This window comes from Mus caroli, chromosome 1, assembly GCF_900094665.2.
Source record: "Mus caroli chromosome 1, CAROLI_EIJ_v1.1, whole genome shotgun sequence".
Lineage (NCBI taxonomy): Eukaryota > Metazoa > Chordata > Mammalia > Rodentia > Muridae > Mus > Mus caroli.
Genome location: NC_034570.1, coordinates 151750567 through 151778344, shown reverse-complemented (window position 1 = coordinate 151778344; position 27778 = coordinate 151750567). Strand labels below are relative to the sequence as shown.

Below are 27778 nucleotides of genomic sequence, written 5' to 3'. Positions count from 1 at the left end.
AGTTCTGGCATATGATAAAAGTTCTATCATACGAGGCAAAATGAGAAGAGAACGTATAACATAAAATTCTGTAATGAAGCTTTATTTATTCAGATCACACTGTCACCACATAGCCCTACTTTTTGGAGTTAAAATATCTTTTGTTACATGACAGTGATAACAGGCAGCAGTTGCTATTTTAATGTTACATTAATACCATACCTTTATATTTTTACATTTTTATGACCAATGAAACACAAAACCTAAAAGAACTACCAACTAGAACTGATCATAACATTAAATTGCCTCCCTTTCAAATACTGTGGAGGCGTTCCTGAACTGTTAAGTGTGTGCTTTTAAAAAAGTCATTAGTCTATGCAAGGTCAGAAAGCACCATGCAGCAAATGAAATCACATCAAACTCACAGCATAAGGGCATCTAAATCTCCTATTGATCTACCTCTAAGTCAGTGCAACAATAGGTAATAATTAATATCATCTCTCGCAAAACAGAAGTTACGCATACACAGATGTAAGTATTCAGACCCCACATCAAGGGAGTCTCTGAAATAAGATACAAGGATGCCATGGGGCCACCAGGTCCATGACATTCAGAGCTACATAGTTGGGAGCGGGCAGACAGAGAGCCACAATGTTTGCTGTGCGTATGGCTTGTCTGTGGTACACTGACATAGGCAAGGCATAAGCTAAGGTTGGGAGCATTTCTATAATGGTAGTCCAACTTTGTAAATGAATGAAGAGGGAGTGAGTTCTATGAGTACAAGGTAGGACTAAGCAATTCTAGGTACTGAGAGTAAGGTAGTACTAAGTGCGTCAATTCAACTTCTACTCACCGACTTACTATTTTACAAGCTCTTTACGTATGAGGAAGGCCCCCAACAAAAAAGGGGCCTCCTTTCATAAAGGATGTTAACAAAATTGTTGAAAATAAAGGATTTTCCACAAAAATGTCTTCCTTTCATAAAGACCCATATTCATCCACATGGAGAGAGAAGCATGTGAGTAATTACACAGGACACGGAATGAGGCTAAGTTACACAGGACACGGAATGAGGCTTCTGGCACTGTAAATGTCCCAAAGAAGGAAAGGTTAGATCTTTGTAATATTGAAGATGGGGAGAGTCATAGGGTGAAGAACCACCATTGTCCTACCAAGAATCCGAATGGAATCCTGAGAGGATCTGACAATGAGGGTCAAGAAGAGGGGACGCTGATGGGGCATTCATTAGAAAAGGGGATTATGAGAAAGTTGGTATAAAGGTGCCAGTTCAAGAAACTGCGCAAATACTGTGTTAGCAAGTGTATCAAAGGCTTTTATATAAAACATCTGAGGACAAAGAGTGTGAGGCAAAGAGGGAGAGAGAAATTGTTCTAGTAGATGGTTAAAAATGCTTGTCTCACCTGGGAATAGAAATCAGTTTAAAGACTCCCCTCCTAGTTACCAGGAGCAGAGACCCAGAGACCACTGTTGTGGTCATGATCAAGGCTCAGAAAATGTGGCTTAGAATAAAAATGGCAACACCATTCCCCACCCCCCTCCCCAATGGCACCAAGGCGCTTCCTAATGATCTCAGTGCTCATGTGCACCAAGTGTCTTGAAAGATTGTCCTAAAAGGGCCAAGCACAGATCTCTGCCTACCACGAGCAGCAAATACTCTGGGTGCCGCAGAGACTGGCTAGTGTTCGTGTTTCTGCTGAATGGCAATCGCTCCTATAGAGAAAAGATCTCACAAGTGGACACTTGGGGAAACATTTAAAAACAAGATGACCTCAATAGCATGACCAAGAGAACATCACCTGACAAGTATGACTGAATGGCTCCCCTGTTTTCTTTCTCCTCTAAAGTGAAAAATAGTTTGCATAGCAAGACAATGAGGAGAAAGTGATAAAATGATTCTCTCCTATTTTAAGTATACATGTTATCTATTTTCTATAAAAAAAAAAACTTCCCCCAGAAAGTTGGAAAGTAACAGGAAGTTCAGGGTCCTGCTTGATTTGACTACCAAGAGTACTTTCTGAGGACCCTTTCTGTAGCCATGGCCTTTAAAACACAGGCAATGTAAAAGAGACTGGTGGGACGCAGCACAGTGGCAGTTACCGTGTATTATCAAACCCTGAGAGGGGAAACCACAGATTTGTGGGCTTTCCACAGAAACTATATCCCACCTTCCAGGTGAATTTTAATTCAGACAGCTAAAACCAGAGGACCCCACCTCTCGGGGAGGGGGGACTTCAATTCTTAGTATTTGCTTTTTGAAAGAGAGGGAACACCTGCTTTTCTTTTACAAATGGCTTAATGCATCTTTTAAAAACAGAATCCCCTAGTCAAGTGGAAATTTCTTGCCTCAGTTAAACAGAAAACTATTAGCTTCTCTGTGTGCTTGAATGCTTGGAGGACTCAGGAGGACTGAGCTTGGAGGACTCAGGAGGACTGAGCTTTGGAGGACTCAGGAGGAGCCCAGCTTAGAGGACTCAGAAGGGAGTTCAGCTTGGAGGACTCAGGAGGAGCCCAGCTTGGAGGAGCAGAGGCCCAGCCCCTGAGCCAGGTGTGAGTCTTATGAACAAGTCTAACACAAAGTCAGGTAACTGAATTTGTACCCAGACATTTCTGCAAAACCCTGGGTCTATTTCTTGAACTTGGCAGGAACAAGGAACGGGTTTGTCGTATTTAATACTGAAATGTAGCCTTCTACACCATGTGGCATCTGTAGAAGGCACATCCTTGACTTCTCTGGTGACCACGGCTTAGGTTATCGATTTGGCACTCTTCACTTGGCCTGAAAGAAGCAGATTTTTAAATGACATTTGATTAGCTTGAGATATGAAACACGATATAGCCAGTTTTTTAAACAATGGGCATAGAATACAACAGTATATCCTGGCCTGAGTCAGCCATTAATTAAACCCTGACAGCCTCTGACTTTCCTATAGTATGCAAAGCCAAGAGGATAGCTCAATACTCCTGGTACGTATTGGACCACTGCAAAGAGGACTCCCATCAAGATGCTGAATCTCCCGTCTTCGTTTCTTTGATGTGAAGTTAAGGATCATTTCAGAGGTGTCATCTAGAGCCAGCATAGCATCTTATGATATGAAGAAGCCTCGAAGGCTGGAATGTAAGGGACCTGAGGAGAGAGGCAATTCCTCTGCAGAGGTGAGGCGGAGTGAGTGAGGGCTACTGGGACAGCTCAGTGGTGGGGATGGGATGGGTGGGAATGGACTATCTAATCAGTATTAAAGTCTAATCATCTCGCTTCTGGACTGCAGGGCTTGACTTTGACTACTTTGCTCTCCCTCCAAACCATTTCAGACAGAAAGCCAGACTGTTCTCCCCTGCTTAAGCCCACTTCTCTACTGCCTTAAAGGTTTGTTTCTCTGTGTGTCTGAGACAGGGTCTTGCTATGCAACCCGGGCTAGCCTCAAACTCACGATCCTCTTGCTACAGCCTTCCAAGTTCTTGGATTATAGGCACACAACACCAAACACCTTACGTAGGTGTGTGGGTGGAGGGCTGTGTACAGGTAAACCTGAGTGTGCTGAGCATGCGAATCCACATGCCTTTGGAAGTTGGAGGACAACCTCAAGTGTCCTGCTTCAGGACATGCCCACCAGTGTTTTCTGAGACACTCTCTCATTGGCCTGGGCTCGCTGATGTAACAAGGCTGGCCTGCCAGTTAGCCCCAGGTACTAACTGTGCCAGCCTCCTCCACCACCACCCCAACACTGGAATTACAAGCATAGGGCATCTCCCTCATCAACGTGAGTGGCTTCTAGGGATCAAACTCAGGTCCTCAAGTTTGTGAGGCAAGCATTTTACTGACTTAGCTCTCTCCAGACCTAAAAGCTCTGTAATGGTGTCCCACTGCCCATAAAGTAAAGCTTAAAGCTATCAGACTATTTTTCAGTAGCTTTAATAAAATGATCACAAGCTAACTTTGCAGCCTTGTTTCCTACCCTGCCTTGACAGGACAACTACAGTCAGCAAAACGGGAGCCCTTCACTTCCTCCATTCGTCCCTCATTTTGGACCTCTCACCAGTAGCCTGTGCTTTCACTCTGAAATGCTCAAGCTCTGGTGACAATCCCACCCCCCCCCCCTTCATGCTCTCTCTTTTTTCCTTTGAGCCTCTCTAAACTTAGTTTACCTTTTCTGGGTATATATGCTTTATTCATAATCTACATGAGGAGCTGCTTGAGGGGCCACCTCAAGGTACCCAGGAGGGTGCCACCTATCTCATCAGTAGACATTAGTTACATAGATGACAAGGGTTGACCTCTCATACTACCTATATTAGCCTAATTGTCTCAGCCTCTTAGGACCCCTCCTGACTAACATAAAAAGTGTAGGTAATAAATAACACACACACACAAAGTGAAGTTGAACCCCATGCCACACCATATTCAAAAAAAGTAACACAAAATATATCACAGGACAAAAATGTAAGAACAAAAGCTATAAAACCCAGTGAAAACATAGGCTACATCATGGTAACCTTCAGTTAGGCAATGTATCTCCACTGCCAGTATTATCTTCATCTCAGCAATGACACTGACAGCTAACCAAAGATCTAGCCAAGAAAATGAAGGGAGACTCATGCAAACAGACAGTGCCATCTCAGACACATAGATTAGTAGCCAAAAAAGGACTGCAAAGCTGTCTGCAAAATAATGGGCTCTGTTACCTCACAACACCACACACACTACTCTAAGTGGACAGAGTTTTGTTGGCTTAGTGCTATGGCAAAGCTGCTCATTAACTGAGCCATGACACAGACAAGTGTCACCCACATTTGTGTAGGGGCTGGAGGTTAGAATTATTTTCTTTTTAAGATTTATTTATTATATGTAACTACACTGTGGCTGTCTTCAGACACTCCAGAAGAGGGTGTCAGCCTTCATTACAGATGGTTGTGAGCCACCATGTGGTTGCTGGGAATTGAACTCAGGCCCTTCAGAAGAGCAGTCAGTGCTCTTAACCACTGAGCCATCTCTCCAGCCTGGAGATTAGAATTGTAACACCACTCTTATGTGTAGCTGCAATTTGGATGTGCTTCCCACGGAAGGCTAATTTCTTCCTTCATTCATAGTGTGGGAATAATTCCAGTTAGAGCCATTTGTTTGCTCAAGGAACACCCTAGCAGACAAGGGCAGTTAGCCAACTTGCCCCTTTATCTTTATTATTCTAGCCTATCGAAGTAGGTTTCTGGAAAAGTCTGGAAATTTCCATGAAGTCTCTTTGAGCATTTAAGACATGGTCTCTGCGATGATTGGCTTCTTTGTCTTCCCTGTCTCAGCTCAAACCCATTCTCCCTTCACCTCTCAGGGAACATGGAAATGAAGCGTGTTGTCAGCAATGGATCTCAAATAGCCTAAGGCAACCTCAAATTCATGGTCCTCCTGCCTCCTCGGCCTTCCCAGTGCTGAGATTGCAGGCACTTGGCACCATGCCCATCTCAGCACCACATTTCTGATAATAGATTTAAATAGAATATATAGTTTTGTAACGAGATATGTAGAAGACAGTTCAAATTTAAATTTTTAAATAATCAAAATGAGTAGCTCTCCAGAGTAATTATACAGATGACCCATAAACCCATAAAAAGGTGCTTATGATTGTTAGTGATCAGGGAAATTCAAATCAGAGCATGATGTCACTTCACATCCACTGAGCATGTCTAAGATACTTAAAAGGCAATTATAAACATCAATAAAGGCTTGGAGAAATTGGGATCTTCCGATGGCACTGATGAAAATGGAAGATGGGAAACAGCTTTAGCAGTTTCTCAGAAGGCTAGACACAGAGTTACCTACTACACAGCAATCCCTCTCCTGTTTACATATCACAGAAAAAAATGCAAGCACACAGCCATATGCATGACCGCTCATATCAGCACTGTGCATACCAGCCCAAGAGTGAAAACAAAGATGTACTCTGGCTGATGAATGGATTAAACTTGTATCCATACAATGGAATGTTATCCATCTGTATTAAGTGGCAATATATACTCCAGAATAAAAGAACAAAATAAGCATTATACCGAGGGATAGAACCCAGTCACAAAGGGCAATGTGTACGTTATGATTTTATTTGTGAAGAGTTCAGAGAAGCCAGAGCCAAGCCAGGCAGGATATCTCACATCTGTAATCCTGGTAAATTCAACAGGCTGAAGCAGGAGGATCACAGCAAATCTGAGGCCAGCTTGGCCTACATAACAAGCCCCACCCAGTCCATATAGGACTACATACCAAGACCTGACTCAAACCAACCAACCAACCAACCTGTAAGGATAGAAAGTAAAGTAATGATTGCCAGGGCTTGGGGGAGGGGGAGTAGAAAGTGCCTGTTGATAAGTGTAAGGTCTCTTTATGAGGCAGCAAAATGACCCAAAATTAGAAATGTTGACAATTATACAACTTTGTGCATGTGCTGAAACACACTGATTGGAGCCTTTAAGAGATAAATTTCATGCAAATAGTATGACAGTAAATAAGGCTGCCATTTTGAAAATCTTAGGTATAACTGCCCATGAGATTATGATGTGTGCACTTCTGGTCTCAGGATATTATTTCCACAGTAGTTTCCCCCAACCAAAACCAAAATTATAATACTGAAAATCTTTTCCAGACTCTTCAACCCTGTCTCTCAGAAGTATATCCTTTCCTGGGTGACAATCTCTGGTCAAAATCAATGGCATAAAAGCCAGTCAAGGTGGTACCTGTAATCCATGTATTCATAGGAACTGGAGCCACGTAGCAAGAAGCAATTTCAAAAAACCTCAAAGGCAGGCAGGCCTGGGAGATTATTCAGAAGCTAAGAGGACTGGATGCCCTTGCACAGGGCCTGGGATCAGTGCTCAGCACACATGATGCCTCCCAACCATCTGTAATTCCTGTTCTGAGGACTCTGACACCCTCTGACTTCTCAGGGCGTCTGGCATGCATGAGGGTGAACATACGTGCATGCAGGAAAAAATGCTCATAAAATAAAATAAATAAACCCTTAAAAAGAAATTACATCTCTTATGAAAAGAATTCAGTTATTATTTGTGAAGTGAAGATAGTTAAAAATGTATGAAGTGTATCAGAAAAACTATGAAGTGTATCAGAAAAACAACAACAACAACAACACTGAACTAAACTATTATATTTCCTGACATTCGAGCACAAAACTTACGTGGTGTAGACATTTTTGCTAGGATGGGGGAGACGATATCTTCCAATTGTTGTTTCTGCTCAAAAATCTCACTAATGGAAGCCTCTGGATGGCTTTCCAACCACTCGTTTTTCAGACGACACGCATTGAGGATGGTGCTCTGGGGACAGAGATTGTGAATTTACTTCCACTTATTGACTGAAAAATAAGATTGTAGAATCTCTAGGCTCAGAGGGAAAGCTTAGTGGCTAAAGGTGCTCTCATCAAAGCTGACAACCTGAGCTTGATACCTGGAGCCCACAGGGTGTAAGGGGAGAACAGATTCACCCAAGCTGTCCTCTGACCTCAACACACGTGAATGCCAAGACAGTCACACATGTGCATATGTGCACGCACACACGCGCGCGCGCACACACACACACACACACAAAATAAGTAAATGTCACTTTGTTTTTACAAACTGGAGTGTCTCTAAGGCTACACTATCCAACAGAAGCTCATCTAACACAGTAACCCTTAGGTATGTACATTTAGCTCTCAAGTACTTGGAGTCTGGCTAATGTGACTGAAGAACTAAATTTTAAATTATATTTAATTTTAGATAACTAAATTTGAAATCGCATACGGCTTCTGGCTACTGAACTATTTAACAGTGGTAGAAGGAGAGGTCAGAGACTCACCATTGAGACTCAAGGAGTCTTAAACCAGTCTATCCTTCCTCCCTGATTCTCTGTTTTTATTTAGCCCTCTTGATGAGAGAAGTGTTTGCAAAAGTTGGAAAGGAATAAGTGGAGAGTAGGTCTGGAGAGGTGGCTCAGCAGTTCAGAGCACTTGCTGTTCTTGTAGAGAACTCACTGTTTAGTTCCTAGAACTCACAAGGCAGTTCACAACCATCTGTTAACTTCCAGGAGATCCTATGTCCTCTTCTGGCCTCTACAGGTACTGCACACACATGGTACACACACACACACACATGTTGACACTCATGCACACACACAAAAAAAAACAAATAAAGCTTTAGAAAAATGGTGGGTTGTATGAGCTACAGGAGACTCAATAAGAATGGTATTTTCTTCCTCTTAATTGTGTCCAGAGGAGGAAATTCCAGAAAACAATCCCCATCTGATCACACAGTGGCAGCACATTCCTGATGTCTGCTTAAAGACAGTTCTCATATGTGCCTTATACATACAGACAGAATGTGTCAACCAAAAACTTTTTAAAGAAGAAAAGAAAAATATGTTTGGTAAGGTTTATAATAATGAACCCAAATTAACAACCTGCTGATGTGTTCTTTCCATAGTGCTGAGTAATAAGCCATAGATACAGATGTATGTCAAAAAAAAAAAAAAAAAACAAAACAGATTTATGGACCTGTCCACGAGATACCAGGAGAGGGAAAACCCAAGTTAATAATAATAGTAACTGATACAGTAGGAGCCCACTTTTATAGTAAAAAGATCTCCCTGACAAACCTGTATCTGTATTTATAAAAGTAAAAGGGGAAAGATGATAAGATCTTAGTACTGTTATCAGAACTTTAAATCTAATAAGACCAAAAGTGAAAGGGGTGTTAAGTTTGTTCTAGATGTTTTTATTTTCTTCTAATTAATGGTGTGTGCCTATTACATTTTTTAAATGATATTTAAAGGCTTTTCTAGAATCACGTGACAAGGCACCCATTCCTTCATGGTGAGAATCCTGAAAACTGCAGATCCAACAGCTCGAGTGCCTGCTCTAATTGAATGCCTTCTGTATTTTCTTTCACAAGAAATTTTGTAAAGTCCTATATGAAGATACTAGGCCAATGTATACCTTAGTGAGATTTGCTGGTGCCCTTTAAGCAGTAGCTAACTGTATTTCATCAAATAACATCAGAATAAATTCTCAGCGATCCTACCCAGCAATACAGAGAAAAATTTAAAGTCAACCCATTTATCTAATACCTGGAACATATGTAGTTTTTAAACACAGGGTCATGTTATATAGCCCTGGCTGAACTGGTTCTCAGCGTATAGCCAAACTTGCCTAGAACTAAAGGTAATCCTCCTGACTCAGCTTCCCAAATGCTGGAACACAGTCATATGCCACTATGTCCAGCTTAATAGGCACAATTTTAATGTATATTCAATCAATTTTTTTTAACTTTACAATTTTTTTAACTTTTCATTATGGAAGATTTGTACATGAAATTTATAGATATGCATATATACTAAAGTATACTATGCATATTTATGAAGTATACACAAATGGATACATACTAAAATGTATCATGTATGTTTTAAGGTGTGAAGCAAAATAGAGAATCGAATATCAGAGGAGTACAATACTCCAACAGAAGAATAGAAAGTTAACAGCTGATCCCGCCTCCTCTCTCAGAACCTGCCCTAGAGACAGGTCCATGTCCCATCTTTCTCTCTTTGTAGTTTTACTGCTAAAATAGGTATCTGACAATATGCTTTGAGAGGATTGGCTTTATAAAGATCTTTGCAGGCTTGGGTTTTGTTTGTTTTTCCAAATTTTCACTCCACACAATTCTGACATTCAACTACGTGGCCGGGTGTGATATTTTGAACAGCAACATCATTTACTTTTTATCATTTCCTCTCTTTTCAGAAGCTTACTGAAGAAGGGAGGGAGAAGGAAAGAAAGGAGAAAGGAGTACCATCGACCTCTGAATGTCCGGACAGGAAATCATCACAGCACAGTACCTTGTCTTCCTTGAAGAGTTTCCCCGGTCCCTTTTCTGGGTCAGTAATGATGAGGGAGGACTTTGTAATAATTTTTTTCAGAATCAGCCTTGCATCTGAAAGGACAGGACAGAAAAACACAAAATAAGACAAAAAGGGCAAGCCCGTTGGCTTGTGGAGCTCATCACACAGCCAGAACTTGACAAGTTTTGTGTAGAAGGTTCCCTGTCCATGTCTGAGGAACTCAGAAAATCAGCATTCAGGTGTGGTTCGGAGTTCCACTTCCTCCCCTCAGGGTATCCAGGCACCACTCCACACTGGCCTGGAGTGGCTGGGGCCGGCAGCATCCCAAATGAGAGTGGGGGTGTGGGGTGGGGTGGGGAGAAGGGCCTTCTCCAATGATCATTTGCATGGAGAGGCATTACAGGAGTCCCAGGCACTTACTGGGCAGATTCTTAATGGGAAAAGAGGAAGGTGAACTTATAGGTTTGCCAAGGACTACATGACCTTCCTCAGGTAGAGGATGGTGGGGTCAGACTCCCCAGACAAGGTCAGGCAGAGAAGGGGAAGCCCTGCTGGAAAAGGGAGTCCTCCGTTTTGTGCTGAGCTCAGAGGGGCTCTCTGGACATGGTAGACTACCACCTTAAAATAGCCGGGTTTCCCAACACTCGGGGACACATCACTTCAGCACACCCAGTGTGCTCCTAGAACTGTGATAGGATGTTTGAAGAAGCAGAGAAATGTACGGCGTACCACCGGATCCCTTCAACCACATCTGTCAAAAGGTTCACTCTGGAGAAGAGAGTAACCACAGAGAAATAGCTCCAGGAGGCAGACTGTCCCATGCTTTTCTCTTCTTGAGCTTTCAGACACACATGCTTACACATACAGCCCAGAAGATCTGCTTAAAAGTGCACTTTGCAGAGAAATAAAAACCTGAAATAAATGGAAGGGCTTACCAGATTCTTAGAACAACTGAATGCTGGAAATTGTAGATTGGTCCCAAATTACATTAGACATGATAAAGCACTTTCCCTTAATGGATCTCTTTCCTTTCCCATTTCACTATAGACAGCAAGAAAAAGATCAACTATACCTTCAACACTTTGCTTGGAAATGTCATTTAAGTATCCAAGTTTTCTGCCAGAGTCTGCTTTTTGGATGGCAGGGTCCAAAACAGCCAATCTTTCCATTGGGCCCACTCCAAGACACCACTACCTTTGGGGGTTTGTTTTGTTTAGGATTTTTTTCCCTTGAGGGTTCATTATTATGACTGCATACCTACTGTTAAACACACTCTGGCCAAATAGCAAATAGTTCATTTTCAAGAAACCTGGGTGATTAGCTGGGTACACCTGTTCATCCCAGTGCATTTTTAAATGATGTCACTGAAATCACCTGAGTCACTATGACTGACGATGTAACAATGACCATCTCTGTGTATTTTGCTGGCTATGAGGGGCTGACTAACAGGACTAACTGAAAGGCTTTGACAGGAACGCCTCTTTAGTGCTTGAGGCATCTTTTACTCTGTCTGACCAATTTTTTAGCTCAAGATTTTCTTCTCAGTTAAGACAAAAAAAAAAAATGTCTACCCAAAGACTGTCTGTGCTTTCTCCCCTTCTGTTCTTCTGCTTCTTCAGAGAGAGTTTCTCCATTTGTGACGGAACAACGTGGACAAAGGTTGGATGGGAGATTTTTCCAGAGGAAGTGCACTACCTGAAAGTTAAGGTTCCCCCATCCAGCTGCCTGCCTTACCCTCTGGACAAACTCTGCTGCAACTTTGCTAACATGGACCTCTTACAGAGCTCCTTACACCTCACTTACATCTTAGCGCAAGCTCTCTGCTTAATCCTGTTTGCTTTATCTGTGCATTACCTATGGATGAAATGGACAAGACACCAAAAAAAGGTGAATTTGTGATGCAAATAGGATTTATAGAATCTCAAAGAGTAGACAGCCCAAGGTTATCCAGATCTTTAAAGCTGTCCATCTCCCCTGCTCCCCACCCACCCCACCACCATTACCTAGCAGGACAGGACGTGCACAAGGCTAAGAGTGCCACAGAGGAATGTTTAGTCACACGGTCCTTAAAATCATCTCAACTCCTACTTCAAGTTACAAAGCACAATAAAACATTCAGATGCAGTAGGCAGGCTTACAGGAGTGAGGTAAGTTAAGTGCTCTTTCTCAGCCTTCCCATAAAATGATCTGAAACGAGGGGTTTCCTGGAGAACCTGTGAGTCTATCAAAGAGAGCTCACTACAACAGGTAGCATGAGCTTTCCAAGCAGGCTGTAAACTGATTTTTAGATGTTAGGACTTGGTGGGAAACAGGGCACTTAATTCCAAATTTTGCCAATAGACTGTGCTATAATTTGAGACAATTAAGAACTCCACTAGCCGGGCAGTGGTGGCGCACGCCTTTAATCCCAGCACTTGGGAGGCAGAGGCAGGTGGATTTCTGAGTTCAAGGCCAGCCTGATCTACAGAGTGAGTCCCAGGACAGCCAGGGCAACACAGAGAAACCCTGTCTCAAGAAACNAAAAAAAAAAAACCAACAACAACAACAAAAAAAAGAACTCCACTAAACACATGAGCAAACACATCTCCTTGACCATCAGATATATAGATGTTTTCTTGTTTTTTTTTTTTTAAATATGTACTTACTATACAGTGATGTTGCTCAGTAAGGGGAATATTTTTCTTTTCTTTCTTTCTTTCTTTCTTTTTTTCTTTCTTTCTTTCTTTGGTTCTGGAACTCAAACCCAAGGCCTCCTACATAGTAGACAAGTTCTCTACAACTCACTGAGCTCTACCCACAACCGCTAACTTCAGTCTTAAGGGCCCATTTTGTGCTCCCGGTATGGCTGAGAGCTTTTATTCAGTTAACCTGCCAGGAACCATACACTTAAAGAAAATTAACTTCCCCTTCCCCTGAAATGGTCAACTGTGCAAAACTACTCCTTTTAGGGGTAAGGGTTTATGAACCCCTTCCCGCTCCATGCTAACAGAAAACTGACTGGATCTTGTACAGACCGTGTACAGACGATCACAAGTGCTGTTAAGTTCATGACTGGTTCACCGGGTTCAGGAGGACCAGGGCGGCACTCTCTAATACTGTGAGAGCTAGCCAGCAGGGACGACATCATCTGTCCATCCTGACTGAATTTCTCCACATCCTAAAGGAAAATGCTCTCTAACCTTAGACAATGCTAACCAATGTTTGGCCGTGATGACGGTGATCCAGTCTAGTCTTGTGTTGTTCATTAAAGAGCATCTCTTCTGTACTTGAGCCATCTATAGTAACCTCCCTTTTTTTTTGCATAAATATGTGATGTGTACATCTTAGTGGTGGTTGGATCTGCGTGCTTATCCAGAATGTAAACGTAGTCATTTGTTTTGCTCTTTCAGCTGAAAAAGCAAGCTTCCTTAGAGAAACAAGCTAACGGCCTAGACCTGAGCCCATCCATCCATGACATTGAACAAATCCTCTGCAGACTACTGGCCACAACATCAATGATGACCAAGTTCCTGAAGCACGTGTCTCACCACTCTTCTGTTAAGAAAGCTAAGCAACAACGTAAATTAAGGAAGAAGAAGAGTAAGGGAGAAGAGGAGCAGAGGAACGCTGCCACCCCGAAGCTCGTGCAGATGTAGCTTGGTCAAGTGCGGAGAGTGTAAAAGAAATCTATTGCAGGGACTGTCTGGGGACACAAAGGTTTCTTTGGGGGCTTGCTTTTTTCTTTCTTTTTTTTTTTGCCACAATCATTACAGAAAAATTCTCAGATGAGCTCTGGGTTTCCGCTCAACTGAAAAAGAATCCACTCTTTCTAACGTGGCTCCCAGAATAAACTGAGAACACCTTAACTGGAACTTCAGGGTGTAATCTAGTGGTAATTATAGCAACAGTATTTTTTTTTCAGTCTGACCACATAACAGGTAGTTGCCGTGTGCTTTGTACTGTATCGTTTAGTTTTCACAAGTCTCAAGAGGAAGGAGTTATTATTGGCCCCTTTTGTCAGAAAAGGAAACCAGGGTACAAAGAATTGAAGTCCTCTGCTCAAACTTATATAGTATTCAAACCCAGGCATCCTCCAGAGAGCCTGTGCTTACCTTTCCTTCCTTACGGAAGCTCTGGCATAGGTTCCAGTGAGAGGATCTTGTCACTGTTCCCTAACACGTTCCTTTCATTCTCAGACTTAATGTTTTCCTTGTGCTCTTTGCTCTGCTACTGTGTATTCAAATCCTGTTCATTGTGCAAGGCCCAGGTGAACCCCAATAAGCTTTCGTCCTTTCTCTGACTATCCTAGGGCATGAACTGCTTTCTTGCCAATTATTACCTTCACCCTTTCTCTTCATAGTCACATCTTTCTGATACTGTTGGATAATTACCAACTGATTTCTAGATGCTTGCTTCTCCTAAAAAAAAAATGTCCAGAAGGAAGAAACAACCATTGTTGGATGCCATGCCTACAATAATATTAGCATGCTCAGTGGTGGGCATTCCATAAAAGCCTGCTAAGCACAGCAATGAGCAGACAGCCATACAAAATGGTTTAATTTTAAATTCTATAAGCACACACAGCAAGTTACTCATTACATATTCCTAAAGTCTCCTCAGGCTATATTCTGCAGATCTGGGGAACGAGAGCAAAATGTTAACAAAATTCAAGGTAGCACATATGTTTTCTTGGATTCTGTCGAAATACAATATTCATAAAAGACATAAAAACTTTTAAGTGTTCATTCACCTCAATGAACTTTCATAAATAAAGTACCCATGCAACCAGCAGCCAAGCTGAGAGAAAAATGACGGGGCTCAGAAGTCCTGCCATGCTATCGGGTAATTATGATTCAGGCTATTAATACCATAGGCTAACTTCTCCTAGGAAAATATTTTTAATTTTCAATAACAAATTTTCTTTCTGGAGGATCAAATATATTGCTGAAATATAGTAATATTTAAACATGTAAGGAATAGTGTACTTTGCTTGGGTCTTTCAGAAAACAACCTTGAACATATATTGTATGTAGAGTCCGATAGAAATTTGTTGCTTAAATTGTTAGAAATTGATAAATCAACAAGATACATACATATATACACATACAGAGAGAAAAAGAGAAAGAGAGGGAGGGAGAGAGAGAGAATTACAATGAAGTGGAATGTTTTATGGTTAATAGCAAAGTAAAAGAAAAAAGAAAAAATGAAGGCAATCTTTATATACTATTGACAATAGAAAATACATCATCTAGCTGGAAGGCAGAAATGTCACTCATATCATTCCATGGCCTCAATCATCTTCATACCGTGTGTGCTCCTTACCTGCCCAGTCCAGAAAATTAACACATTCAACCTGAGAATAACGAGCAGCAACATCCCGAGCTTTCTCTCCCCGGAAGTTCAAAGCCTCTATGTCAACATCCAGTTCCACCAGGGCCTTCAAAGTTTCCAGACGGCCCCAGGCTGCAGCGCAGTGTAAGAGCGTGTACCCTAACAAAGAGTAAAAATGGCCAGGTCAAACTGCCTTGGGGTGGCTTGACAGGAGTTTTCAAATACACTTGAAACTTTGATGCTCAGTCTTTCCCAAGGCTAGGAATATATGTTCCAATACTCTGTCATGATGATGAACGGCAATAATGGGCAACAGCTCCCAGGCACCCATGTAACCACAGGAATAAACTGCTCTCTGCTTTACAGCATTGCTAAGCTGTGATGAGCAGGCGAGCTATGTTAAGTGTATGCTTCCACTTACAGTTCTTTATAATGGGTCTACAGGGTCACCTCTTCATCATAAGTCAAGGTACATCTGTATGCTATTCCAGACTCTTTTATGCTGCAGATCATAAACACTATCAAGTACTGAATGATTAACAAGAGCCAGGCACTCAGTGTTCTACCTAGTAAACTCATTGAATTTTGCAAACCTTCTAGCATCAGAATTATTATAATCCTCATCTTACAGGAAAGGAAACTAAAACTCAAAGACGCTAAGAAACACACCCAGTAATGATGGATGCAAGATACCAACCAACACGGGCAGCCTGACTCCTGAGCCCCTCCACATCTGCTAAGTATGACAGCAAGCTGCACTTTGGAACAATCAGCCTATGATTTAAAAAAATTTTCATCGAACTCTAATTACCCAACCTTTATTGTTAACACAGTTATCAAAATCATTATAGCTGTGTATGCTTTCATTTGGAAATTAATCTTTTGATTTAAAGCTGAAGTATGACTTACCACATTAGAAAGTCATTTCTTAGACTTCCTGAGATGTAAATGTAGAGGCGGAAACATGCATTGTCAAGAGTTTTTCACAATGAGTTTTAGAAAAATCAAAGATCATCGTTTTATTGTTTGGAGATGCCTCTGTTAAACTGGGGAGCCAGGGCCAAGGGCACAGCTCTATTTCATAGCTCTTGACAAATGTACGAGGTCCTGGGTTCAAGAAAGCAATTAAAAATGATCTAAAGTGGGGTTTTAACACCAAAGATTCTAGCAGCCCTTACCAGAACACCTTAAGAGTGGGGCTTATCGTGTGCCTTCCACAAGTCCCATACCTTGCCCAAGGCACAACCAGGAAGTTCCTCACATTGGAAACATGCACAGAGAGGGTGACCTGGGGGTTCACCTGACTCATGTCCAGTGTCTACCTGGCCCACACTTGTCAAGAACGCAACCTTGCTTTCTCAATGCTTCCAGGAAAACTCTGGCTTTAGGTAGCCTCTGGTTTGTCACCTAGAAGTTGCAGATTCAAGACACCTATACATTAACAGGGAAAGGATTAAAATTCTAGATCCTGGCTGAGGGAAAGTGTGAGTGGGTCCTTTGCTCCCAGGTCACTCAAAGGAGAAAAAGTGTGACAACTAGTGGCATGTACAAGAAAATAGATTGTAACTTTAAATTTGTGGCAAATTCCCAAATGGCCCCAAAACAGTGAGAAAACACATGCACTCATGCTCACACATGTGCACACACACACACACCACTGCTGGCAGAGGCGATGCTGCTAAATTCTTATCTCTGACCACAAGCCTGGGCCATTTGGATTAGACCTGGTATCAAGGGTGACTGAGACATGCTTTTGGTATGAGAAATTTCAAGAAATGCTGAATCGATATAAATGTAATTCATTTCATACACTCCTAAGAATTATAGGTACTTATATAGCTCCCTTAAACATCCAGAAAGACAAAAAGAACTGAGTAAGAATTTCTGTGTCGAAACTGTTATGCCAGGACTTTGTGTGTCCTTCATTTAATTATTACAATAGCCCTAGGAGGAAGGTATTAGCCTCATTACAGTGTATAACAGAAAGTGAAGGTCAGCGAGTCCAAACCTTTCCCAAGGTCACACTGGTTGTATGTAGCCAAAGTAAGATTAAAATCTGGATATGTTACAGAGACAAAGTTCAGAGCAGAGACTGACGGAAGGACCATCCAGAGACCGCCCCACCTGGGGATCCATCCCATAAACCACCACCAAACTCAGACACTATTGCAGATGCCAACAAGATTTTGCTGACAGGAGCCTGATATAGCTGTCTCCTGTGAGGCTCTGCCAGTGCCTGACTAATACAGAAGTGGACGCTCACAGTCACCCATTGGATGAAGCACAGGGTCCCCAATGAAGGAGCTAGAGAAAGTACCCAAGGAGCCGAAGGGGTTTGCAGCCCTATAGGACAAACAACAATATGAACTAACCAGTATCCCCAGAGCTCCCTGGAGCTAAACCACTAATCAAAGAAAACACATGGTGGGACTCTAGTTGCATATGTAGCAGAGGATGGTCCTATGAAGGTTCTATGCACCAGTATAGGGGAATGCCAGGGCCAGGAAGTGGGAGTGGGTGGGTTGGGAGTGGGGGTTAAGGGGAGAGGGCATAGGGGATTTTCAGAGAGAAAACTAGAAGAGGGGATAACATTTGAAATGTAAATAAAATATCTAATTTAAAAAACCTGGATATGTTTCTATAAGAGTTTATGAAGAAAAGAAATACCCATGTGCTAATCTCTGGCTGAGCTAGGAAAAAAAGAAGACACAAGACATCTCTACTTGCTCTAAAAACCTCCTAGCTCCCTACCCACCTCAGTGCCACAGACCTGGGCCTACCTGAGATCAACTTGTAAATCATCGTGACCAGAAGGGATAATACAATGTTAATAAAGAGCCGGGCATGGTGGCACACGCCTTTAATCCCAGCACTCGGGAGGCAGAGGCAGGCGGATTTCTGAGTTCGAGGCCAGCCTGGTCTACAGAGTGAGTTCCAGGACAGCCAGTTGATAAAGAATCCAAGGTGATCTGGTCTATATCGTGAGTTTCAGAACAGCCAGAGCTACATAAATCTTACCTATAAATAAATAAATAAATAAATAAATAAATAAATAAATAAATAAAGTTTCAAAAATAAAATGTTGACTGAAAGCCACTCAGTAATTTTAAAACCTATAATTTTTGATAGCCTTTTAAAAGATTTATTATATTCCTATCTCCCTAAATCATGAATTTCTTTCAAATGATCTTCCTACATGTATTAACATGCTCACATTTTGCTTGCTTAAAAAAATTTTTTTTGGAGACAGTTCTCATGTAGTCCAGGCTGGCCCCAACTCCTTGAGTAGCTTAGCCAATGACCTTGAACTTCGGATCCCCTTGCCTTTCCCGACTTGGTACTGTAATTATAGGCGTGTAGTACCACACCTGCCTTAGGCAGCGCTGGGGCTCAAACCCAGGGCCTTGTACAAGTTGTACCAATTGAGCTACATCCCAACCCCTGCTTACTTAATCTTTCAGCAGAGGGAACTACACTAGTCTTTTCTAACATTATAACCAACCTATAATTCCGGGCATAAACACAGCTGTCAGGTAAGTTTGACCTTGATGACAATGAGTTTAACTGTTTTAATTTAAAATAATTAAAATTTTTTGAAAAGGTTGTGTAAAGTATAAAGCAAGCACATCTGAGTCATCCACTCATAAAGACGGTGAGGAGCGTCTTTAGGTGGTCACAGTGATCCCGAAAGATGATGGAATACCTCTAGCAGTCGCCTCATTCAGATTCACCCCATACTTTGCCAAGGCTTTAATTACGTCACTTTTGCCAGCCATGCAAGCTGCATACAACAGATTTCTCCCAACAATGTCTTCTTCCAAAAGCAGCTGCACAGCGTGCTCATGGTGAGGATGTTCAGGGTCCTCAAAAATCGTCTGCAAACCTTCCACGTCCCCAGTGAGAGTGGGCTGCAGAAGGGGGTTCTCAGCGCCTGTTTCTTCTGCTCCTTGCGACTCTTCATACTCTTGCTGGGAGGAAAAGAGTGACTTCTCTGAACTCTCTGATTCTAGAGTTTCTTCTGGCTCCATTAACTCCAAAATAATACCTAGCATCAAAGAAAAGAAAAAGGTAATTCAAACATATTAGTGGTTATTTGTTTACTTGTTTGCTGGGAGCCTGCCCTGGGTTGGGAAGATGTGTGCAGGGGGTGTGGGATGCAGGGACTTGGGTTTTTTGGTGGTGGTGGGTGGTGGGGTTTTCTTTTTTGGGGTTTTTTTTTTGGATATAAAGGTTGCTTAGTATTAATAATTACTCTCTTTGATTCTTAGTTATATTGGGGCCAGATGCCGATGACTTCAGAGGAATTATCAACTTCTGCTTAATGGGGAAGGTAAAGGATTTATTGTTAATGCTCCCTTTTCTGGCTCGGCAGCCAAAAGCCTTTCACTGGCTGGACTGGTTAATGGTTAACTCTTTGTGAACCAGAGAGGAAGGAAAGGAAAAGAATTAAGATCCTTTACCCAGGCAAATCTGCACAGACACACGAACATTCATACACCCACAGTCTGGCAGGGCCAACTATCTCAACTCCATAAGTATTCAAGCATGCATACTTGTGGATGCACACACACACACACACACACACACACACACACACACACGTACATATAAACAAACAGACATATACATATATACATTTGGATGGATGATGGATGGATGGATGGATAGATGGGGTAGAGCCCCCTAAGCCATCACACCATACCATATTACACCATCTTTATTTCTTCCCTCTGACCTTTTTATACCTTCTTAGACAAAAGTTCTTTAGAAAATTACCTCATAGATAAAATGTTACACAAAATGGGAGTTACAAATGGATGTTATTAAATTCAAAGCAGTGTTTCATTCTGTATACTCATTATAAGTTCAAAGCAACAGTTTCTCAGGGACTTGTCTTATTATAGTGCACATCTGAGGCTTTATCCTCAGACCTGAATGTTTTTCCTTGAACATAAATTTGTTTCAAGCCTATTTTCCTTCTAGTGCAGTTTTGAAAGCTCATTGTACTTCTTATGGTGCAGCCTTTACTTACTATTATGAGGAGGGGGCACAGTCGATTCTTGTTTCTAACTGTACTGGGTCTTTCTAGTAAATCAACTAAAACCATTTCTTAAGATTATCTTCCTAAGATTATTTGAATCAAATCAGGAATTCTATAAAATCAATAATTCACGAATGTTCATCTTTATGTTGATCTGAAGGAAATCTGTGCAGTAGAGTGGGCTAATGCCCAGGGATCATTATATTAATTTAATAATGACAGGAAAGGCATATCAGCTGCAAGAAGCAATCCTGAGATGAAGTCTCTTTGGGACCTTGCCTCATAGAGCTCACCAATCACAAACAATGCAAAACTGTTGGGCCACCTCCAGGAGGGCCACCTGGTGGACTTAGCCTGTCCTAGATGGCTTCTGACACTTGTTTATTGTTTTGAGATGGGGCCTCACTATGTAGTTCTGGCTGGCCTGACTTGCTGTATAAGCCAGCTGGTTTTGAACTCACCAAGATCCACCTTCTTCTCCCTCTGACCTCACTGAGATCCACCTGCCTCTGTTTCCCAAGTGCTGAGATTAAAAGTGGCATGCACCACCACAGTGCGCAACTTATTTATCTTCAGTCCAAACACTGACAATATGAATGAAATAAATATATGTACTTGAAGACAATTATAGCCATTCGATCAAGATCTACAATGAGTAAACACACGGCCTCAGTATATGATAAAATATTAAATATATAATATGCATAGTATACTCAATAGGAACAGACGAGATCAAAGTGAACTAAATCTATTAGGAAAGAATCAAAAGAGAATTTCTCTGCCCAAAAATGACTCTTGGTAGGGAGAATTAAGAAATATAGTTAGATCATTGGATCTAAATTATGAAGACTTTAAAAATTAGGCACTAGTTTTTAAACAGAACCCATTCAAACAATTTGTTCACTTATCGTTTATTAAAGAGTTATTAGTGTGTTATTTAAATGTTTATATAAATTACAAACATATTTTTTTGTTTTTGTTTTGAGAATGAATTTTGCTAGGTAGCCCTGGCTGACCTGAAACTTGCTATGTAGACCAGACTGGCCTTGAATGTACAGTGATCCTTCTGCCTCCACACCTCTGGTGCTGAGATGACAGATGTGAGCTACTGTACCTAAAAAACTAACAACTTTATCTTCTGCCTTCAACAATATGCTCCATAGAAGAAAATATAAGATAAACAAAATATATGTAATAAAAAGTGACATGTAGTGCGTACCTTAACATAAAAAATTCTATGGGATTTTAGAAAGGACAAAACTACAGCCAATTAAGGAAGTCTTACCAGTGCTCACTCTGATGGAATACATATCAAATAAGGAATGACTCAGGGAAGAGCACTGTGGTCCCTGCCTTCACACATCAAATGGTATGACATCACTATGTACTCATAACAGCAAAATCCTTAAGGGGAAAACCAGGCTCAGGGACAGAAGGAGTGACTCAGATATCAGGATTGCTCACTGTGATTGCAGAGGCCCCAGGTTTGGTTCTCAGCGCACACACGGCAGCTCACAACTACCTATAATTCCAGTTCCCAGAACCTAAAACATTGGTGGCCCCTGGCTCCTGCATGCACCCGAGATATATATATAAAAACTTATGCAGGCTCACACACACACATATAAACAACTATTTTTAAAAGAAAAAAAAACTATAGACAGCATTGAATGGAATGAACTACAGCACTAAACCACGTGACACCACAACACCACACCACCTGACACAGTGCTTCTGCTCTGGCTCACAACACCCTACCTTGCCTCCGGATGCCCAAGCCTTTGTTAATTCCATCACCTTCAGCACAGGCTCCACTTAGTGACTTGCTTCTAATGAAGAGACACGGCAGCAGCAAGAATGGTATGCTAATGGTATGATGCTTCCTTCACAGAAACTATGAGATAATCTATGTGTGGTTTGAAACATACCAAGCTTGGCTAATTTGTTACTTAGCATTAAATAACAATCGACTCAGCAATATTTTGTTGAAAAGGCAAATTCAAATTCAGTGGTACATAGAGACCAGGGAATGTCTTTGTCAAGTTAGAACAAAGTTAAAATGACTTTCTAAGCACGTAAGTAGATACAGTTGCACTCAATGGTGATTTGAATGAGAATGTCCACTCAGCTCAATCCCCATCAAAATTCCAAATCAATTCTTCATAGAGTTAGAAAGAGCAATTTGCAAATTCATTTGGAATAACAAAAAACCCAGGATAGAGGAAACTATTCTCAACAATAAAAGAACTTCTGGGGGAATCACCATCCCTGACCTCAAGCAATATTACAGAGCAATAGTGATTAGAAACTGCATGGTATTGGTTCAGAGACAGGCAGGAAGATCAATGGAATAGAATCAAAGACCCAGAAATGAACCCATACACATATGATCACTTGATATTTGACAAAGGAGCTAAAACCATCCAGTGGAAAAAAGACAGCATTTTTAACAAATGGTGCTGGTTCAACTGGCAGTCAGAATGCAGAAAAATGCAAACCAACCCATTATTATGTCCTTGTACAAAGCTCAAATCCAAGTGGATCAAGGACCTCCACATAAAACACTGAAACTTATAGAGGAGAAAGTGGGGAAGAGTCTCAAACACATGGACACAGGGGAAAAATTCCTGAACAGAACACCAATGGCTTATGCTCTAAAATCAAAAATCAACAAATAGGACCTCATAAAATTGCAAAGCTTCTGTAAGGCAAAGGACACTGTCAATAGGACAAAAAGTCAGCTGACAGATTGGGAAAAGATCTTTACCAATCCTACATCCGATAGAAGGCTAATATCCAATATATACAAAGAACATAAGAAGTTAGACTCCCAAGAATCAAATAACCTTATTTAAAAATGGGGTATAGAGCTAAACAAAGAATTTTCAACTGAGGAATATCAAATGGCGGAGAAGCACCTAAAGAAATGTTCAATATACTTAGTCATCAGGGAAATACAAATCAAAACAACCCTGAGATTCCACCTCACACCAGTAAGAATCAAAAACGCAGGTGACAGCAGATGCTGGCGAGAATGGAGGAAGAGGAACACTCCTCCATTGTTGGTGAGATTGTAAGCAGGTACAACCACTCTGGAAATCAGTCCAGTGGCTCCTCAGAAAATTGGACATAGTACTACCTGAGGACCCAGCTATACCACTCCTGGGCATATACCTAGAAGATGTTCCAACATGTAATAAGGACACATGCTCCACTATGTTCATAGCAGCCTTATTTATAATGGCAAGGTGCTGGAAAGAACCCAGATGTCCTTCAAGATACAGAAAATGTGGTACATTTACACAATGGAGTACTACTCAGCTATTAAAAATTATGAATTCATGAAATTCTTAGGCAAATGGATAGATCTAGAAAATATCATCCTGAGTGAGGTAACCCAATGGCAAAAGGACACACATGGTATGTATTCACTGATAAGTGGATATTAACCCAAAAGCTCCAAATAACCAAGATAGAATTCACATACCACCTTCTTGAACCACTAAGTTCAAGAAGAAGGAAGACCAAAGTGTGGGTGCTTTGGTCTTTTTTAGAAGAACAAAATACTCACAAGAGCAAATATGGAGATAAAATGTAGGGCAGAAATTAAAGGAAAGGCCATTCAGAGACTGCCCCACCTGGAGATTCATCACATATACAGTCACCAAACCCAGACATTATTGTGGATGCCAGAAGTGCATGCTGAAAGGAGCCTGATATGGCTGTCTCCTGAGAGGCCCTGCCAGAGCCTCACAAATACAGAGGCGGATGCTTGCAGCCAACCATTGGACTGAGCACGGGGTCCCCAACAGAGGAGTTAGAGAAAAGTACCCAAGAAGCTGAAGGGGTTTTCAACCCCATAGGAAGAACAACAATATCAACCAGCAAGACCCACCAGAGCTCCCAGGGAGTAAGCCACCAACAAAGGAGAACACATAGAGGGACCTACAGCTCCAGCTGCATATGTAGAGAGGATGGCCTTGTCATGCATCAATGGGAGGAGAGGTCCTTGGTCCTATTGAAAAAGTATAACATAAAAACATAAAAACTAGGCCTTTAGACCCAGGCTTGAGAATGTGACCTTTGTGACTCAATGCTCCAAGGCATGCTAATCATAAAACAGATAGCGACATTCCTCCACCCCCTGCTTCCTTGGTTCGGGGAGTGTTTGTTCAAAGAAAGTCACCCTGACCCACCCTGACTGCTCCTGGAACCCACTATGCAAATGTGCTATTGTTAGAGACTCATAGAAACTGTCTTGACTCCCACTTCCTCGGGACTCTTAACTGGTATTTTTGGCATTTTCCAACAACACCCTCCCCACCCCCATGAGTTGTGCTTTCTTCCTTTAAATACCCCCTCTCCCTGCTACTCGGGGCCCACAGTGGTGTACGATTGTAGGTCCCAGAGCGCACCTGGAATAAAAGTCCTCTTGCGGTTTGCATCAAGACCGTTTCTCATGAGTGACTTGGGGTGTCACCTCTCCTGAGTCAGAACATGGGGGAGTCCTCACGTTGTGGGTCTTTCACTATGAAGGCTCAATAGATGCTCCAGTGTAGGGGAATCGAGAGTGGGTGGGTGGGTGGGTGGGTGGGTGGGTGGGTGGAGGAACTCCCTCCTAGAAGCAGGGGGAGGAGGATGGGACTGGGGGTTTCCCGGAAGGAGGAGAACCAGGAAAGGGGATAACATTTGACATGTAAATAAAGAAAATATCCATAAAAAAGAAAAAATTAAAAACAAACACAAAAACAAAGAGAAGGTCCCCCACAAGCTTATATATTTGAATACTTGGTAGTACTGTTTGGGAAGGATCAAGAAGTGTAGCTTTATTAAGGGAAGAGGTGTGTCACTGGGGCTTTGAGATTTCAAAAACCCATGCTACTCTTTGTTTCATGTTTGAATGTGAGATCTCAGCTACTGCTCTGTGTCTGCCTGCCTGCCTGCCACGATGTTCCCTGGTAGACATGCACTCTGAAACTAAGCTCCAAATAAGTTCTTTCTCCTACTAGTTTTCCTGGCTCATGGTGACTTGGTGTAGTAATAGAAAAGTAACTAAGAAACACATTCTTTAAAGACAGGAGACAGCAGGCTTTGGTGGACCGCACCTGTAATCCCTGAGCTTCAGAGGGTGGGCATAAGGATTGCTAAATCAAGGCTAATCTGGGACTTTTCCTTTTGCAAATGAAATATTTGCAAACAGATAAAGACCCAGAGGCCATAGCTTCCTGGTCCTATTCTTGAGACAAAACAAATTATATTTTCTTTGCCTATATACATAATGATATGAAGTACAAGTTTCACAGGCTGTGCAGGCAGAGAGAGGGGAGATGAGACTGGACCTCTGAAGGCAGGATGCCACTGATTTATCCTCTTTATTATGTCTCAAAAAAGAAGGAGGAAGGAAGAAGAGGACGAGGAGGAAGAAGAGAAAGAGGAGAAATAAGAGGAGGGAGAAAAGGAGGAGGGAGAGGAAGGAGGGGGGATGGGAGGAAGGAGAAGCAAAGCCAGACTGTTCACAAGGCTCGGAATGGTTACCAAAATGTGCTGGACAGTTAGGAGTAGGCTGGAAACAGGATGGTTTCAATATAATTGAACCAAAAAGCCTAGATATGTGTTTGACAAATCAGAGAGGAGAGAGAGGCACAAAAGAATGGCCGATTGTACCAGTAATGCGAAAGTTCAGACTAGCGAGAGCAAGGGCTGTAAACACTCACTCACCCAAGTCAGTGCCTACTGAGTCCCAGTTTCTTCCAGTCCAAGGTTCCCTCCAATCATGGTGCTTATGGGTAGGGGCAAGAAACAAAGGGAAGAAGTGAGGCCATTTTAGATTTCGATGTAGTAACAAACTTGATGAATTAGGAAGCAACAAGGAAGGAAAGAGGAGGGGGAAGAAACTTAAAACAGGAGGGATAAAGAGAAGATGCTGACACAGGACTGCAGAGGCTAAGACTAATGAATGCCTCAGGAAATCAGTGTATTCCAAATGGCACACTTGTAGGCTTGTGGAGGCCTACTGTTTATCACATGATTACAGGGAGCCTCTGTAGCAGGGGAGTGAGTAATTGCAGGTGTCACACAAATAAATGGGTATGTCTGTGGCTAAAATATTTGTAAAATGGAGAGCTGGTTAGCAACCCCCAGGTCATAGCTTTCCAATCCTCTTCTTAAGGACACAAAACAGGGCTGGAGAGATGACTCAGTGGTTAGGAGCATTGACTGGTTTTCCAAAGGTCCTGAGTTCAATTCCCAGCAACCACATGGTGGCTTACAACCATCTGCAATAGGATCTGACGCCCTCTTATGGTGTGTCTGAAGACAGCAACAGTGAACTCATATAAATAAAATAAATAAATCTTTAAAAAAAAAGGACACAAAGCAAATTATGTTTTCTATGCCCACATACATAATACTATGAAACATAAGCTTCATAGCCTGCACAAGCATAGAGAGGTGGGAGGAGCCTGGGCCTATGAAGGCAGCATGTCAGTGATTTAATTCTCTTTATTTATTTGAGTTTTCTGAAATGAGGATATAACCTGCTCTGACTTACTAAATGGTTACGGAAGGTCTAGAAACTTCCCGACTACACAACGGGAACATTTAGAGGTTGCAAAGTACCAAAAATAGAAAATTACATAGGCCTGGTTGCCAACCCACAATCTGATCAGCAATGGCAGAGATAAAGGATGCAAGAGCAAAGGATGCAAGAGCGATAGGCTGAGCTGATAGAGAGGAAGGGCAGCGACAGCAAACTGGGAGTAGAAGGTCCCAGAAGGGCTTTCCTAGAGGGGTGACACTTCAGTAACAGGGTAGGAGGCGGCTTAATGGTGATGATATCCGAATCCTATAAACAAAGAGCAATGACGCAGATGAAGCTTCCCGAAGTTGTAGTGGAGTCGACCCCAAAGGCTTTTTAGCCAGTTGAATTATTTCTTCAAAAAGGAAAAAAAAAAAAAGATAATAAATGGTTCTTAAGAATTTTTAAGTCCCAGTTCACAGAGGGGCCGGATCCTCACTCGGCAAAGTCAGCTCTAATCACCCAGGATTCAACGCAGAGGGAAGGCTTGGGGACCCTCACCCGGAGTGCCAGCGTTTCTGAGCTAACCGGGTCACGTGGAAAGAGCATGGCGGTTCCCCGAGGGGCTTGAGAGTTCTCCCTTCCCTGGAATCGCCCTCGACTTTCTGCCTGCCCTTTTGCTGCGGCAGGATGATCAAAGCCGCGGAAGGATGAGCAAAGCCCACCGGACACACAAAGGCTGAGCATACCTTGGATGACGCCCACCACGGCAGCCCCTGACGCCAGGATCCCGTAGTGATGATGCGGGTCTATTCCGCCCCATCACACCCCATCGCCCACCCAGGACCTCAGCTCCAGGACTCCTACTCACCTCACTCAGGGCCCAGGCTTCCGCGGTTACCATGGCGACGGCGCACTTTGCGCAGCCGCGCCTCACTCAGCGCCCAGGTTCTGACTGGGCGGGAAGGTCAGGGATGTCAAAGCGAAGGACATTAGAGTGGAAAAGCTAGAGATATTCTTCGAGTAACGCAAAATCAATGCTCTG

The 27778-nt window shown here is 42.2% G+C and overlaps 2 protein-coding genes across 5 annotated transcripts; one reads left to right on the top strand and one right to left on the bottom strand.

The window, feature by feature from the left end:
* Positions 1 to 80: 80 nt before the first annotated feature.
* On the bottom strand, positions 81 to 27676 carry Ankrd45 (ankyrin repeat domain 45). 4 transcript variants are annotated; one of them, XM_029483226.1, is made up of 7 exons: positions 27605 to 27671; positions 25935 to 25995; positions 18879 to 19220; positions 15167 to 15334; positions 9863 to 9957; positions 7173 to 7311; positions 81 to 2776 (listed from the first exon to the last, which is right to left on the bottom strand). In XM_029483226.1, exons 1-7 carry the CDS (start codon positions 27635 to 27637, stop codon positions 2745 to 2747), a joined length of 870 nt encoding a protein of 289 aa, XP_029339086.1. In that variant the 5' UTR covers positions 27638 to 27671; the 3' UTR covers positions 81 to 2744. The 4 variants fall into 4 exon arrangements, with proteins under 4 accessions (XP_029339086.1, XP_029339087.1, XP_029339093.1 ...); XM_029483227.1 differs by lacking the exon at positions 27605 to 27671 and adding an exon at positions 27483 to 27594; XM_029483233.1 differs by lacking the exon at positions 25935 to 25995 and having other exon boundaries at positions 27605 to 27676.
* On the top strand, positions 11429 to 13524 carry Tex50 (testis expressed 50). The gene is made up of 2 exons (XM_021176708.2): positions 11429 to 11752; positions 13255 to 13524. Exons 1-2 carry the CDS (start codon positions 11429 to 11431, stop codon positions 13498 to 13500), a joined length of 570 nt encoding a protein of 189 aa, XP_021032367.1. The 3' UTR covers positions 13501 to 13524.
* Positions 27677 to 27778: the final 102 nt, after the last annotated feature.

Coding starts and splice junctions, on each gene's coding strand:
- Tex50 (XM_021176708.2), top strand. CDS start 11,429: ATGTCTACCCAAAGACTGTCTGTGCTTTCTCCCCTTCTGTTCTTCTGC. Junction 11,753..13,254: donor GGACAAGACACCAAAAAAAG/GTGAATTTGTGA, acceptor TTGCTCTTTCAG/CTGAAAAAGCAAGCTTCCTT.
- Ankrd45 (XM_029483226.1), bottom strand. CDS start 27,637: ATGGTAACCGCGGAAGCCTGGGCCCTGAGTGAG. Junction 25,996..27,604: donor AAGCCTGGGCCCTGAGTGAG/GTGAGTAGGAGT, acceptor CCTACCCATAAG/CACCATGATTGGAGGGAACC. Junction 2,777..7,172: donor AGCAAAAATGTCTACACCAC/GTAAGTTTTGTG, acceptor TGCTTCTTTCAG/GCCAAGTGAAGAGTGCCAAA.